The sequence below is a fragment of the Gracilinanus agilis genome, chromosome 4, assembly GCF_016433145.1.
Source record: "Gracilinanus agilis isolate LMUSP501 chromosome 4, AgileGrace, whole genome shotgun sequence".
In the NCBI taxonomy this organism is placed as follows: Eukaryota; Metazoa; Chordata; class Mammalia; order Didelphimorphia; family Didelphidae; genus Gracilinanus; species Gracilinanus agilis.
In genome coordinates this window covers 114064914-114081822 of record NC_058133.1, presented here as the reverse complement: position 1 = coordinate 114081822, position 16909 = coordinate 114064914, and the positions used below count along the sequence as shown (strand labels likewise).

Sequence of the window (16909 nt, the reverse complement as noted above, 5' to 3'; positions counted from 1 at the left end):
TTTTTGTTTTTAAAGGCCTTATGAATTCCCTCCCCCTTCTTCTCCCCTCCCTTTTTATGACCTCCCCACTCCCCTGCTCCCCTTGGTTTATCCCTTCTGACTTTCTCAGAAGGGTTAGATAAGAGTTTTATGTCCCAATGGATAGTATAGCTACTCTTCCCTCGCCAGGTTGATTACACTGAGAGTAAGGTTTGATTATTACCTCTTAATGCTCTCTTCCTTTCCTTCTTATAATAGTATTTGTCCCCTCTCCTTCCCATGCCCTCTTTGTGTGTAATAGAATATCCTATTTTTCTTTTTCACTCAAGTTTCTCTTGGTGTCCCTGCTATTCACCCCTTCTTTCCCATCCCCCATGTCATCTTAGATTATTTAGTGTTCCACCCTCACCCTGTGAATTATTCTTCTGATTACTATAATAGTGAATACTATAATAGTGAATAGAGTTCACTACAGAGGATTATACATAACATTTCTCTACATAGGAATACAGATAATTAGATCTCACTCAGGCCCTTAAAAAGGCAAATTTAAAAATTATAAGTTTTCTTTCTTTCCCCTCTATATCTTATTTACCTTTCCATGTTTCTCTCGATTTTTGTGGTTGGATATCAAACTTTCCATTTAGTCCTGGTCTTTTCTGTGCAAATACCTGGAATTCTTCAATTTTGTTGAATGCCCATACTTTCCCCTGGAAATATATAGTCAATTTTGATGTGTAGATGATCCGTGGTTGCAGGCCCAGCTCTCTTGCTTTTCTGAATATCATATTCCAAGCCTTGAGATCTTTTAGATTTGAGTATGCTAGATCCTGTGTGATCCTGATTGGTGCTCCTTGATATTTGAATTGTCTCTTTCTGGCTTCTTGTAAGATTTTTTCTTTTGCTTGGAAACTCTTGAATTTTGCAATTATATTTCTGGCCGTTTTCTTATCTGGATCGAATGTAATTGGTTTTCTATGGATCCTTTCAATGTCTATATTGCCCTCTTGTTGTAGGACTTCAGGGCAATTTTGCTGAATAATTTCTGTTAGTATGGAGTCCAGGTTTCTATTAATTTCTGGTTTTTCTGGAAGACCAATGATTCTCAAGTTGTCTCTTCTAGACAGGTTTTCTTGGTCTGTCACTTTCTCATTGAAATATTTCATGTTTCCTTCTATTTTTTCAGTCTTTTGACTTTATTTTATTTGTTCTTGTTGTCTTGAGAGATCATTACCTTCTAATTGCTCAATTCTAGCCTTTAGGGATTGGTTTTTGGCTATAATATTCTGGTTTTCGGCTATAATCTTCTGGTATTCCTTTTCAATCTGGTCATTTCTGGTATTCAATTTGCTCATCAGTTCATTTGGTTTCTTAGCCTCACTTTCCAATTGCAAGATTCTACCTTGTAAACTGTTATTTTCTTGCCAGATCTCTTCCATTTTCCTCAAAATCTCAGTTTTGAACTCTTCCATAGCTTGTGAGGAGTTTTCCTTATTTGAGGAGGGTCCGGATGCTTGTTTGTTCTCCTCCTGTGTTTGCTCGGTTGTCTGTGTAAAAGTTGTCGAGTGTTAAAGACTTCTTTTCTTGTTGTTAATCTTTCTCTTCTGAACTTCCTGGGACTGGGTAGCCATCATTAGCCCAGCAGCTTCTCAGGTTTATCCTTGCGCTCAAGGTCTGTCCGCGGTCTTTTGGCTCCTGAGGTCTGAGTTCTAGTTTTTTCCAAGGTCAAGCCCCCTGTTGGACCCCCTTGCTTGATCCTCTGCTGGAGGTTTCTTTACAAGTCTCAGGGAGCTGCTTCCACAGTCGTATACCCGTCTGCACTGGTTCCCCACTCAGGGTTTCAGAGCCTTAGCTCGTGGCTGTGTCTGCCACCAACAGCGCCTCCAACCACGACTGCGCTCTGCTCCTGTGCTCTGTTCCCTGAGCCCACGCTCTGTGTCCTGCTCCCACGCTCAGAGTTCGTGTGTGTTCTTTAGCTTTTTGGGGTCCTAAATCTTGCTGCTCTCAGGAACAGGCCCCGGAGCTACCAATGACTTGATGGGTGCCCTAAACTTGCTCTATTTCTTTTTAGCTGGCTTCAGCGTTATAGGTGGTATGTGTGGAGAGGGTAGGGGTGGGGTGGTTGCTCAGCCCGAGATTTAGTGAGAGCTGTTTCACCCCTTTATAGCATGGAAATGCCCCGATTCCACCTACCTTCTACACTGTGCCCTGTTATGGGGTTCCTCCGCTCGTCTGGACTTGTTTTTATGTCCCCTTGAGGAGTTTTGTGTGTTTCAGTCAGGAGATGTTAAGAGCTGCTTCTTACTCTGCCGCCATCTTAGCCCGGAACCCCGGGTTGGCAACCTTTTTGACTGTGAGAACCATAAACACCACATTTTTTAAAATGTAACTTCATGAGAGCTGTAAAAGTGCTCACAGTGCCGCTCCTGTAACAGTGCCTGAAAAAAAAAATTGACTTTATGGCTCCTGTAGAAAGAGCCATATCTGGCCCTCAAAAGAGCCAGATATGGCTCGAGAGCCATACGTTGCCAACCCCTGGTCTATATGAACATGACTATGCATTTCAATGCTTCTCCACTTGTGAAATGGAAATAATAATACCAACATTACCTATCTCATAGGGTCCTTTTGAGAAGCAAAGAAACAGCCAATGGAAAATTCATTGTAAACCATAATGTCTCATACTAATGTCATTCATTATTGTAGATGAAGAGTTCAAGAACATCGCAAGTCTCTTACTGAGATGTAATATAGACACATGGAGTGTTCTGTCTCTGCATCTCTGTTTCTCTCTCCTCTATCTCTGTCTTATCAAACAGAGAAGAAAATAATTTCCTAGTTTACATTAATGATGATTTCCTTCTTTAAAAATCTGGAAAACCAGTGAGGAAAACTGTCATTTTAGAACTGTTTCTTACCAGCAAGGCTAATTTGGTTGTTGGGGGAGAAATAAGGAGTACCTTGAGGGCAGGTGATGACTTCATCATTTAATCTGTGTTAAAGAGAAAAATAAAAGAGGAAATGCAGGTGTAGTCTAGAACGCATCCCCCCCCCCCTTTTTTTTTTTTTTTGGTGAAGCAGATTTCAAAGAATTGAGGGAAAAATCTATTCCGGTAGCTTTATATTCTACAAGGAAATTATTATTATTCAGACAAACCTCTGGTGTTTTTGGTTTATCCTTTCTGGTTATAGCCATTTTTGCTTTTGATATGTCCCTTCTTTCTTAGAACTTTCTTTCCTTCCTTGCCCAGATTTTTTTTCTAGAACTCCTGTATCCTTGTATCTGGAAATTTCCAGCTTCCTAGGTAATTGGCACCTTTCTGCCTGAGTAATCAGAGGTGGGAAACCAATCATTAGTATGTAAATAGACTTGTCCCTCTCTATGAAAATGAAAAACCAAACCTTCTACTCCATTATCTGGTGACCCTATAGTTTGTAACTGACCTAGGTGTGCCTGTAGGGGAACATGTCTCTTGAATAATCATTGATCCTCCTCTGGTTGGGGCCAAAAGATTATCTCTCCTAAGAGTTGAGTTCTTTTGAATATCAAAGTATTCTCCTCCTCTGAAGTGCTAGTAGATGATGATAATGATGACAACTAGCTTTTATATAGTGCCTTAAGATTTACAAAGTGATTTATAACAATTATCTCATTTTATCCTCACAACAAAATTGGCAATTAGATGCTATTATCTTCTTAAACTTACAGATGAGAAAATTGAAGCAGAGAGTTGCCCAGAATCACACAGCTAAGTAAATGTCTGAGGCCATATCTGACATCTAACACCTAGCTACTTTAGTTATACATCATGTTTATTTCTTAGATGTTCTTCCCTTGTCTTCTTTCTTTATGCTCTACCTTCATGTCTCAAACATTTTTCTTTGTGGCGATAAAATGCACCCATAATAAAGGCCTATTTCTTTTGGCACTATTAGCTGGTTCCCTTTTTTTTATAACAACAGTGGACTGAAACAAAAATTCAGTATAGAAGAGATAGGAAACTCAAGAATGAAATGCTAATGAAATAAAGAGAAACCACTTTGATCAGACAAAAAGACCAAGAAGCTTGCCCAGGGAATTCTGTGATCAATATAGATGTTTTTAAAGATATGTAAAAAAGATAAAACTGGGGCAGCTGGTTAGCTCAGTGGATTGAGAGCCAGACCTAGAGACAGGAGGTCCTAGGTTCAAATCCGGCCTCAGACACTTCCCTGTGTGACCCTGGGCAAGTCACTTGACCCCCATTGCCTACCCATACCAATCTTCCACCTATAAGTCAATACACAGAAGTTAAGGTTTTAAAAAAAATTAAAAAGAAGATAAAACTAAGATAGATGACAGAGAGTAAATAAAAATCATAGAATGATCCTATAAGAACAAATACTGGTACTGCTAAAGCTCAAAATAACCCAACACTAGTTGGGAAAGTTGAAGCCTGCAAAAAAGGTGTGTTTTTTTTAGTTATATTGAAGGAAAGAGGGAGATCAAAGATGAGATAGGACTTTTGTTTGCAGTGGATAGCATAATGAAAATGGATGATGGAAAAAAATCAGGGCTATTCAACTCTTATTTTTGCTTCTGTTTTCTCTGCAAAGGAGGGTAATCTTCAGACTGGAGAGAACATATAAAGAATGGCTAATGAGAATTGAAACTCAAGCTAAGTGTGGAGAAAATGACAGAACATGGCTGTTGGATGACTTTAAGTCATGAGGTCCAGATGAACTATATTATTCAAAGAACTGACAGATATTATTGCTAAGTGATCTTTAAAAGACTGAAGAATGGAAGAAATGTGGCAGGAAAGGAAGAGGGTATATAGTCTAATTTCTCAAAAAGTGAAGAGAATAGAATCTGAAAATTATAGGTGAGTTTGATTTTGATTTCTGGTAAAATTCTAGAACATATTTAAAGCACGATTAGTGAACCATAAAAGGAACCAGTGATCCCAAGAAGTCAGTATGGTTTTATTAAGAACAGGTCATGCTAGACTAATCTAATTATTTTCCTTGCTATTGTAGATCATGGGAATTCTGTTAATATACTTTACCTGGACTTTGGCAAGTTATTTAACAAAATTTTTCATTCTATTATTTTGGAACATTTTTAGAAATGTTCTCTAGAAAATAGTAGTGAGGTGGATTTGGAAATGTCTGAATGGCCTAACCAAGAGAATAGTCACTGATTTTTATTAATGTCAGCTTGAAAGGGCGACTCTATGGATCTGTCCTTGGTACTCTATTCAGTTTTTTTTTAATTAATGAGGATGAAGATTTATTTGGAATGCTTATCAAATCAGCAAATGACATAAAAATAGGAGAGAAAGATAACATATTCTAGATTTAATAAAAAACTGATCTGCATCTATAATAGGATAATATTTAATAGAAATAAATATGAAGTCAATAATAGGTTCAAAAATCAACTTCACAAGTAAAATATGAGGGAGATCTAGAAGGATAGTAATTTATCTAAAAAATAAATGGAAGTTTTAGTGAACTAGCATCTCAATAGAAATATGATATGTCTGGGAGAACAACAATTTTGGTTATAGACTTTATTTTGAGGCAGTGCTCAGGACTAGAATAACCATACTACTACTGGATTCTGTCCTAGTTAGGTCTCATCCAGAGAAGTGTGATCAGTTTTTTGTTGTTTTGATTTTTGGAGGGGGTATCCTGTGTTTTGGGAATGGCACTGAAAATGTGGAACATGTACAGAAGAAAACAATTTTGTACCTCATCCAGCCATCGACTCTGGCCATTTTCTTGACATCTACCTTGACATACTTCACATTTTCATTTAATTTTTAAACACTAACCCGTAGGGCCAAACTTTTCCACATCATGAATGAATGAGTTCAAACATGGATGAGTTCCAATATGTAGCTGCTCCCAAACCATGTTTAATTTTCCATTAAACCATCCATCCTATGGAAAGACCTTCACAAACTGATGCAGAGTGAAATAAGCAGAACCAGGAAAACGTACACAGTAATAGCAATATTGTGTAATAATCAATTGTGATAGATTTGGCTACTATCAATACAATGAGCCAGGACAATTCTGATCGGCTTATGACAAAGAATGCTATCCACCTCCAGAGAAGGAACTGTTGGAGATAAAATGCAGATGAAAACATATGATTTTGCACTTGTTTGGGGGGGGTTTCAGTTTTGGGGTTTCAGTTTCATAAGATTACTTACAAAATGAGCAATATGGAAATATGTTTTGCTACATCTATATAAATACATCTAAATAATATATCTATAACCCAGATAAAATGACTGCCAGCACTGAGAGGGGAAAGAGAAAGGAGGGATGGAGATAAGTTCAATCATATATCCTAGGAAAACTTAAGTGGAAATTTGTTATTACATGTAATTGGTAAAAAATAAATTAAAATTTTTAATTTATCCTAGCTATATTTTACCTTTCAACCTGTTGCCATATATATATATATACCCCACCTCAATCTGACTTCCTACCTCTTGTTTCAGTAGTATTACTATTGTTTCTAGGTATATCAGATTAATGGCTCCCTTCACTATCCTTGAGATTAACCAGATTAAAACACCTTTTCAGGCCACCAATCCCCACATGTGTTGTCTTCTGCTTTTAGAATATAATCTACTCAAAGGCAGGCAGGATCTAACTTCTATTTTTGTGTGCCTAGCACATAGAACATTGTGATAATTGTAAATTATACATTGTGATATAATGTGAAATTTCACAAAATAAATCCTTAATAAATCCTATTTATATATTCATTCAACAAAGATGATGAAGGACCTCAAGATCTTGCTACATGAGGATTAGTTTAAGGAACTATGAGTGTTTAATTTAAAAAGAAAAGATTTAAGGAGGATATGTTAACTATTTCAAATATTTGAAGGACTCTTATATGGAAGAGAAATGAAACTTGGGCTTCTTGACTCTAGAACTAGGCATAAAACTCTCAAATTCAAGAGAACATTTAAGTCTGATGTAATTTTTTTAAATCCTAAAACTTACATCTATTCAAAAGGAGAATTAGCTGCCATAGAATATAGTGGGTTGTCCATCAGTAGAGGTCGCCAAGCAGAAGCCAGCTAACCACAAAGATTTAATTACTATCTCTCTGTTAATGTTTCTCAAATCTATCTAACCTCTCTTAACCTCCTTGCTGACTTCTACTTTCACACTTCTAAATGCTTTTCACTCATCTCTAACTGGATTCTAGTCAATATCTTAAATGAAGCTTATCCAAAACTGATTTTGGACTATCGTTATCTTATTATTTTTATCCTTATCTTTCTTTCTAATCCAGGGGTCAGCAACATTTTTGGCCATGAGAGCCATAAACGCCACGTTTTTAAAAATGTAATTTTGTGAGAGCCATACAGTGTTCACAGTGCGCTCCTGTAACAGCGCCTGAAAAAAATTGACTTCATGGCTCCTGCAGAAAGAGCCATATCTGGCCCTCAAAAGAGCCAGATATGGCTCGAGAGCCATACGTTGCCGACCCCTGTTCTAACCCCTCCCCACCTCTTAACTTCCCTACATCATAGAGGGAAACATCCTCCTCCTAGTCCTTCCAGATTTCAGTCTTCTTACTATTTGTCACCCTCTACCCACCCAGATCCAAACTGTTGCCAAAGCTGATTTGTCAATATCACTTTTTCAATGTCTTTCAAATAAACACTGATTGATATTTCCATCCTGATGGTAAAGGTCTTCATCACCTCAGACCTGGAATATTGCAATGTCCTATTGGTGGATCTGCCCCTCAAGTCTTGTACCAATTCAACTTCACTTTATCTGCCAAAGTGATTTTCCTAAAGGGTATGTTCAACCATATTACTCCCTACCCACCACTCAATAAACTCTACTAGTTCCCTCTTGCTTCTAGGATCGAATACAAGGTGCCCAGTTTGGTGTTCAAAGCCCTTCATAACCCAGCCTCCACCTATCTTTCTTATCTTCTTATACCTTATTTCCTTCCAGGTATGTATTTTTTGACCAGAGACATTGATCTCCTTGCTATTCCATAAACACGATACTTTATTTCTTATTTCTGAGTATTTTCTTATCCATCATGCTTGGAATTTTATCTCTCCTTATCTCTGCTTACCAATTTCCTTGACTTCCTTTATGTCCCGATTATTCAGGAAATCATTCCCAATCTCTCTTGATTTTAGTGCTTTTCCTGCTTTAAGTATGTTCTATATAAAGATATATATCTTGTTTGTACATATTTGTTTGTTTGCTGTATCTCCCATTAAATAGTGAGCTCCTTGAGGGCAGGAGCTCTCTTTTGCCTAATTTTGTTTTTCCAGCACTTAGTATAGTACCTGGCACATAAAAGGCACTTAGTAATTATTTATTGAATCACTGACTGATATGTTGAGATTTTTCAAAAGAAAAATCTCAACCAAATTGTTTGAAATAGCTTGATCTTGGGGTTTCATTCTTTTAGATTCTGTGATTATGTTATTCAGTGGAAAACATTTTCTGATTAGATAGATTCACAATTGTTTGGATGCTTGAAGTCAAAGAGTAATCATTGTGTTTATGTTAACTGGAAAGAGCATCTTTACCAGACAGTTACCCAATGATCTGTCTTTGGCCTTATACTATGTATGATTTTTATCAAAGTTTTCAATATCTCTTCAATATTCTCCAAGGTCCCTTCTAGTTCTACATTTATGGTTTTATTACATGTTTGCTAATTTTACAAATGACATGAACCTAGGAGAGATAACTAATAATAAGTGACTGTCAGTATATGAAGAGATCTAATCAGGCTAGACTGAAGGGCTTTGATCCATTTGATGAAATGTAATATAAAATAAATATCGAATTCTTTACTTAGGTTAAAAAGTCAACTTCAATAATGCATTATATGGAAGAGATGGATATATAAAAGTTGAAAACTAAAGTTTAAAAAAATAAAGTTTAGGGAAGCACAGCATGAGGGGATCCCCATGATTATGATGGCAGGATAGCTAATAGCTGCACAGAAGGGGCTCAGAAAGTTCACAGGCTTGCTAGCCCTGGCAGCCAGCCCCGGGTTTACTTTCAGTTTGCTAAACAAAATTAGAGCCAATATCAATCCCCTCCATCAATATAAATTAATTCATACTACTTTGTCAAAAAAAGGACTAGAAGAATTTTTTGATGATCCAAAAAATTGGGGAGCAGAAACAGTCAAATCAGGTGCTGCACGGACCCATGAACAGTTAAGGTGCAAGAGTAATGAAGATTTGCATAAGCTCTGGTATGTCCTACTGAAAGAAAGAAACATGCTTCTCATGTTACAGCAGGAGACCAAAAGACAGAGATTGCTAATGCAGAGTCCAGAGCAATTAGAAAAGGTGACAGAGTTCATGGATGCTTTAGATAAAGTTGTTCAGGAAAGAGATGATGCTTTGAGACTTCTTCAGACAAGTCAAGAAAAGCCAAGACCAGGTGACTTCAGGAAAGACATTTTTGGACATATCATATGGTACAAGTACAAGCAGTGGCCTGTAATACCCTGGCACCTCAACAAAAGATACAACAGAAATAAATACTTTACAATGCTTTTTGTGGATCAGTTTGTCAGATTGAGGCTTGCAAAGTACTTGCATAGTGAAGCCAAGAAGAAAAGTTTAAAGAGAAGGAAAGAGAAGATACTTCAAAGAAAATTTCCACATATGTCTGCTGAAGCCCCAAACTGAAATCTAACCACAGACACAGTGAACTCCTTTACTTTTCCTAGTTCTATTTCACCCTTTAAAATTAAATTTTTTCCATTTAGTTTAAGACTGGCTGTTAACTCCAAGTAGGTGGTTAATTAAAAAAAATTCACTTGACCATATGAGGTTTGAATATTCATAATTCTGCCTTTCAGCGTTCTTAACTAAATCTTAAATTTATTCTGAAAACAAATAAACATATAAATAAAGTTTAAAAAAGGGTAAAAATGTCTGAGAATTTTAATGAAATGAAAGCTCAAAATGAATAAGCACTGGCATGGCAGCCAACAAAGTGAATGTCATCATAGGCTATAATAAGAATAACAACACAGCTAGGATGAGGAGGTGTTAATCCAATTATCTTCTATTCAATTCTATATTAACTTATATCTGCATCAATACTTTTAGTTGTGAATACTAGGATTATGCCAATGAGATAGAATGTACTTAAAAGAAGGAAAATAGAATGATACAAAGATATGATTCAGGATTGATTAATAGAACTGGGAATGATTAGTTTGGGGAAAAAAAGAATACTTGTAGGGAAAGGGGAAGATTAAATAACAATCTTCAAGTATTTAAGGAATTGACATGTAAAAGAAAAATTAGTTACTAGAGGTCAGTTTGGTCCCAGTGAGCACAACTACAAGCAATTGGGTAGGAGAAAATATTCAATTTAATATAGGGAAATGACTTATTAAGATTTAGAATTGACATAAAGGACAATGGACTACTTTACAGAAAAATAAATAGGTTCATTCACCATGTGAATTTTCAAGTAGAAGTTGAAATGTTGTGTACTGGTGATACAGCAGAAATATTTATTGTTCAATTATGGTTTACATATAAGTTCTTCAGGTTTGTTCCTTCCTTCCTTCCTTCCTTCCTTCCTTCCTTCCTTCCTTCCTTCCTTCCTTCNCCAAGCTTTGCAAAATCTCTTCAGTATGGTCTCCTCTCTCTTCTGATACTTCCACCTCTCTGGTACAGGTCCTCATCACCTCACACATAGACTATGGCAATCGTGGGTCTGCCGTACTCTCTCCATTCCCATACATCTTCGCCAACATGATTTTCCTAAAGCACAGGTCTAACCATGTCACTTCATTACTCAATAAACTCCAGTGGCTCCCTAGTTCCTCCAAGATTACATAAAAATCATTCTTTGTACTGGCATTCAAATTCCTTCATAACTTAGGCTCCTTCCTACTTTTCTAGTCTTACACTTTATCTCCTGCAACATACTTTTTTTTAAATTCTTAGCTTCCCTCTTAGAATCAGTACTGTGTATTGGCTCCAAGGTAGAAGAATGGTAAGGACTAGACAATGGGGGTTAAGTGACTTGCCCAGGGTCACACAGCTGGAAAGTCCATAGTCTTTTAACAATCATTAGCAGTGATTTAGGAATCATAACTGTCCATTCTTTCAGTGTCCTATGATATAGTTCAGTTGGATCAGATAATTTGAGCTTATCAAAGGTATCTGGATGCTCTCTCACAATTTCACTATTTTATATTGGAAATCAACTCTCTATTAACCATTTTTGCTCCATCCTCTCAAGTCCCAAGTTTATTTTATTTTAATTTTTAACTCTTACCTTCCATCTTGGAATCAATACTATATATTGGTTCCAAGGCAGAAGAGCAATAAGGGCTAGGCAATGGATATTACGTGACTTGCCTAGGGTTACAAATCTAGTAAGTATCTGAGGTCAGGGTTTGAACCCAGGATCTCTGGGCCTGGCTCTCAATCCACTGAGCCACCAAGCTTCCTCTGGGTCCTTTTCTTTCTGAAGATGATTCTATGATATAATTAGAGTTATCATAGTACTATATATTAGATACTGTATATGATGTGAATGAGTCACAAATTGATTTACTCTCTATATGATCATTATTATACTTTGAACCCATTGAGTCACCATTCAAATGTCAAATGTTAAGGGTCAGTAAGATTGAAAGACTCTGCTACTTTCTTTCCCAGGAGATCTTTAAACATAGGCTATTCCATCATATACATGTCTAATTTTCTTATGAATGATGAACAAATCTACCTCTACAAAATTCCAAAGGGAATAATACATAGAACAAATAAATACTGTCTTAAGGAAGGGAGAAGGAAAAGAACCAGATTTAATGTTACTTTTCTAAAAAAAGAAAGTCTGGATATTGGGACAATATAATGGCAGGAGAGGATACTGAAAATAGAAGGACAAATGATGGGGAGGTAGGAAAGAACCATTGCTATTTCCCCCTGTGGCCAACCCTGTTTCTAGTAGTATTGCCTCAAAGCAGTGGCATTGGCCTAATGACACCTAGTCAGCCGTGTTAGTGTGAGAAGGTTGTGTCATATGTGGATATGGCATAATTAGAAAAATTAAGATATCCCAAATGATTAATTTCAGCATTAATACAATATATCAGCCAGACAATAATTTTCCTTTGTCACAGCAATCAAACCAGTTTAAATATTTTTCCTCTATACTCTGTTTTTTTTTAAATCTGGCAAGCTTACTGATAGGAATTTAGAACTTATAGCACTAACTGGCAGGGATGAATAAAGAGAATGAATGTCTCTATTAATAAGAAACTTATAACACATGCTTAAGGCTCCTCCCACTATCCCATGCTGAATAACTTACTCTGACCCTTAGTGTTTTTGAAATAAAATTAAAGGGATAACAGAATTCAAGAATGCCCATTTGTCACTGGAAACAGTTTTTTCCCATATTTTTGGACTCCTCAAGCAGGGTTTCAACAAAAATATTCAAGTCAATATTAATATATTGACACAACCCAAGAATATTGCATTAAGTTCTGGACACCTTATTTTGGAAAAGGCATCAGTAAAACCAGCAAGCATCTGAAGGAGTACAACCAGTATCTTATCTCAAATATATGCCTTTTGTAATAATTAAGAGAGCTTAGTAACCAATGTTATGACAGAGGGGAGATAGAGAGAGATTCTGTATGGTGAGACTCTCTTCTAGCTCTCCCCTCCCACCAAATATACACTCTAGGAGACTTTGAGGGGGTGTCACCCGAAAACTGGGTGACCTGAATGATTGTGCTGCCTTTCAGGAGTTGGGGGCAAGGCTTCCCTATAAGATGAGATATGTGGTACCCCAATCCAATTTTGAATGAGGGTGGGGTTTACACAAGTTGATCTCCCCTGAGGTCAGTCAACTTCACAGCAGGTGGTCTGGCTCCAAGATGGAGGGACCTAGTTCAAACCATGGTTCCCCTCTCTCTCCTTGTCTCTCAGGCACTTTGGAATGCTATCTGACTAATGAATGGCTTTTATTAATCACAATTCAGGGATTAGGGAAAGGAGTGAAAGGCATAGGGATTTGGGGTGCCTTCTTCTCTATTCCTATGGAGTCTTTCACTCAGGAGGGAGCCTTTGGGGTTCCCACTCCCAAGCTTCTTCTCCCCCCCCATCTCCTTCTGTTTCTATTTCTATCCTTTTCTGTAATTGTAAGTTTTGACTGAAAGGGGGTCTCTCAGCAAGGTTGAGTAATGGGAGAAAGAGACTAAGAGATCACTCCCAAAATGGAGTCCAAACACTTAGCTGACTCTATTATTGAAGTCTTGCTGGGTGAGATGTGACGGAATCTTTGACCATGGAATCAGGGTTTCAATGTCCAAAGAAAGATCCTCAGGAAGCCCTCAGGACTGTATCTGAGCTTGGATGTCCTCCACCAGAACCCCTTTTCCTCCTTCCTCTGAAGCATTTCCCAGAATTCCCCTGGTCCCAACTGTCACCAACTATCACCAACTGTCAGCCACTCCTTTTCTGGCTCCTTTTGTCCCATCCTCCTTGCACAAATCCCATCCTTACACTTTTAAGGATTTGCTAAAGGAACAGGGATTATTTGGTGCACAAAAGAGAAGGCCCATAGTTTACTTAATAGTATATTTCAATACATAAATGTTGTCCTGTGGAAGATTATCTCATTTGAACTTAATAAGGAACAGGTTGAAAGTTACAAAAAAAACAGATATAGATTAAGGGAAAAAGTTACTAACAATTGAAATATCCTAAAATGGAATGGATTTCTATAAAATGGTTCCTTTTCAGTGGAGATTTTCAATTAAAGGTTGGATGACTACTAGAGATGTGTTGCAACAAAGATTCCTTTTCAGGCATAAGTTGGGTCAAAGTGGGTGTTGAGGCCCCTTCCAATTAAAAAATCTGTGATTCTATAAAATCCACATCCTTTCTTATCCTCATGATATCTCTGTCTCTTTATCTGTTTCTGTCTTGATCTCTGTCTCATTCTCTATCTCCCCGTATCTTTGTCTCTCTCCATCTATCTCTTTTTCTGTGTCTCTGTTTCTATCTCTTTCATTACTTTTTACTCAGCAGAAAATAATTGGTTTGGAGGAAGACAATATATATTCATCTCACTTACTGAGAGCTTTGGGATACTGTGGTATGAACCTATGTTGCTTACTATGTCTGTTGCTCTAGAAAAGGAACTGTATGGACAGTGGAGTGGAGTGGAAGGAGATTCACATATAGGGACAAACAAAATGTGAGAGAGAGGTTCCACTGAAGAAATCAATGAAATGATCTTTCCCTATTTAAAGCAAATATCAAATTGCTAATCCCCAATACTTTATCCTGGTGAAAAAACTTCTCTCTTGAATCAATCAATCATAAGGTTTAGAATGAGTGTGAAAATAGTCTTTTATCAGTTAGTATTATATTACAAAGAAAATGGTCTTTAGATTGGCTGCTGAAAATTAATCACATCCTGTGGCTTGTCTATAAAATAGTGGGCCACTTCAGAATAAGATTTTGAGCACTTTGATGTTGAAAGGAAAGAATAGGCCTAAAAACAGTTGAGCCAGAAAGAATTAACAGAACAGGAGTGACCAACAACAAGAGAAAGTATAAGTAGGACTGAGTTACTGCAGAGAAGAGAGATTAAATAGAACCTTTGACCCCACAGGAACCCCCAAATAGAAGACTCAGGCTGATGTCAACACCAAAAACTATTCATCTCAAAAACTGTGCAAATTCTAAGGAATGATCTATTCTTTCCCATATTCACCTCTTAGTTCCTTTCTACTAACAGGTATTCTAATATTGTGATGCTTCTTTACCCAAAGATTTCTCATAACCTAGATTTTGCTTCAAACATGAAAAAGCATATGGGTTTGGCAAGATATAAATAAAAATAAAAATTGAGGCAAAGAGCCAAACCTTTGAATAAATGTTAGGAATTTTCCTAATTGGGGGCTCAGCACGATTATGATGATATTTGTAATTTTTCACTTGGTAAACTCCTTAAATGAGCAGAAGAGGGAACCATGAGAACCTAAGCAGTCACTGTATTGCCTGTTGGCTTAAAATGAGTTCATTATTACAACACAAGCATTAGGTTGGTTTTCTATAACAAGCAATTTCCAGGTGAAAAGTGTTGTCTCAATTGCCCTGTCAGTTTCTAGCCAGAAAAGACAAAACAAGTAATAGTCCATGAGTGGAAGCCTACACAGAAAACAGAGAAGCCTCTTCCTCCTGAGAGTTGAATGTGGGAATGAGCCCATAAGAATGACATGGATGTGAAAGCAGGGAAGAAAACAATGAATACTTTTGTGTATTTTTATATGAATACTAATTATCTCTGCATTTCATACTCCAAGCCACTGCAAGATCATCATTTGCTAGGAAGAATACCTGGCTTAGTTATCTCCATTTGTCCAACCAACAAATATTTATCAAGCACTTGCTACTACATTTAACACACATAGGGGATCAGGAATAGATGCAACATACTGTGCTCCCAGTATTTATAATCTAATAGTCTGTGGATAGGAAAGAGATATGTGTCCAAAGACCTATGATACAAGGGAATGAAATATGAAGGAAAAAGTATTATGAGCACTTTGAGGGAGAGAAGTAGACTCAAATAAAATTTCCTGGAGCTAGTTTCTTTAGTTGAGTTCTTGGCTTATATTGTAATTCATGCCTATATAGCACTCTAAGGTTTACAGAGTTCTTTCCTCACATCGGCTCTTAAAGGTAAATGTTTTGGGGGGAAGTTAGGTGACTCAATGGATTGAGACAGGAGATCCTGGGTTCAAATCTGGTCTCAGACTCTTCCTAGCTGTGTGACGCTGGGCAAGTCATTTAATCCCCATTGTCTTTGATGCCTTGGAACTAATACACAGTATTGATTCTAAGATGAAAGGTAAAGCTTTTATTTTTATTTTTTTTAGGGTAGATGTTTCAAGTGTTATCCTCATTTTATAGAAAAGAAAACTGAGGCTTAGAATGGAAAGGTTACTTACTTGAGTTTGCATAGGTAATTTGTTCATACAAACTTATATATGTAATTAGATGGTAAAGTCAGGAAAACTTGAGTTCAAATCTTAATCTCAGACCTTAAGCAATTATTACTTGTATGACCCTGGGGGAGTCACTTAACTTGTTTCAGTTTTCTCAGTTTCTTTCAGTTTTCTCATCTGTAAAATCATGATAATAATAGCTTTACAAACATTAAAACACGATATAAATGCCAGGTATAGAAATTCATGCAGGTAGCAAGTATCTGAGCTAGGATTTGAACTTTTGGTCTCACCAGATTCCAACTGCAGGGTTCTTTCCACCATCCCTTGCTGTTATTATTGTTATTTATTTTGTTTATTTGTTTTTCATTCACGTCAGACTCTTTTTGACCTAATTCAATATTTTCTTGGAAAAATACTAGAATGCTTTCCATTTCCTTCTCCAGTTTATTTTACAGATTAGGAAACCAAGGCAAAAATAGTTTACTGTCTTGTCCAGGGTCATATAACTAGTGTCTAAAGCCAGATTTGAACTTAGAAAGAGGAATCTTCTTAACTCCAATCCATAATCCACTCCCATCCACGGGTTAGAATGGTCATTATGGGGGTGTCCTAGGATAAGAAGCCTCAAATGCTGGCACCTTCCAAAGCACCAGCTCATGCTCGATGTTTCTCTACCCTGGCATCTCTCCTAGCTTTCAAACTGCATTCACGTGCACGCACGCACACACACACACACACACATACACACACACACACACACACACAGAGCTAGTCATATTTTTGGAGACAGATTTGCAAGGTTGTGGGTCCTAACAATGACTAATGCACTTTATGCAAGATCTACAGCTTGTGGAGATAATGCTCTTCTCCATTTGGCAGTGAAGAGAGGTGCCCTGGCAGCATCTGGCTTGGGAACTG

At 37.1% G+C, this 16909-nt stretch overlaps 1 protein-coding gene across 1 annotated transcript in view; it reads left to right on the top strand.

Annotated features, from left to right (window-relative positions):
- The window catches only part of LOC123245984 (39S ribosomal protein L47, mitochondrial-like), an 85206-nt gene extending 75529 nt beyond the window's left edge, over positions 1 to 9677 (top strand). The window contains exons 2-3 of the mRNA XM_044674953.1: positions 7868 to 7962; positions 9010 to 9677. Of these exons, the coding sequence (XP_044530888.1) occupies positions 7868 to 7962; positions 9010 to 9677 (763 nt within the window). The remainder of the gene's footprint in view (positions 1 to 7867; positions 7963 to 9009) is intronic.
- The last annotated feature ends 7232 nt before the right edge of the window (positions 9678 to 16909 follow it).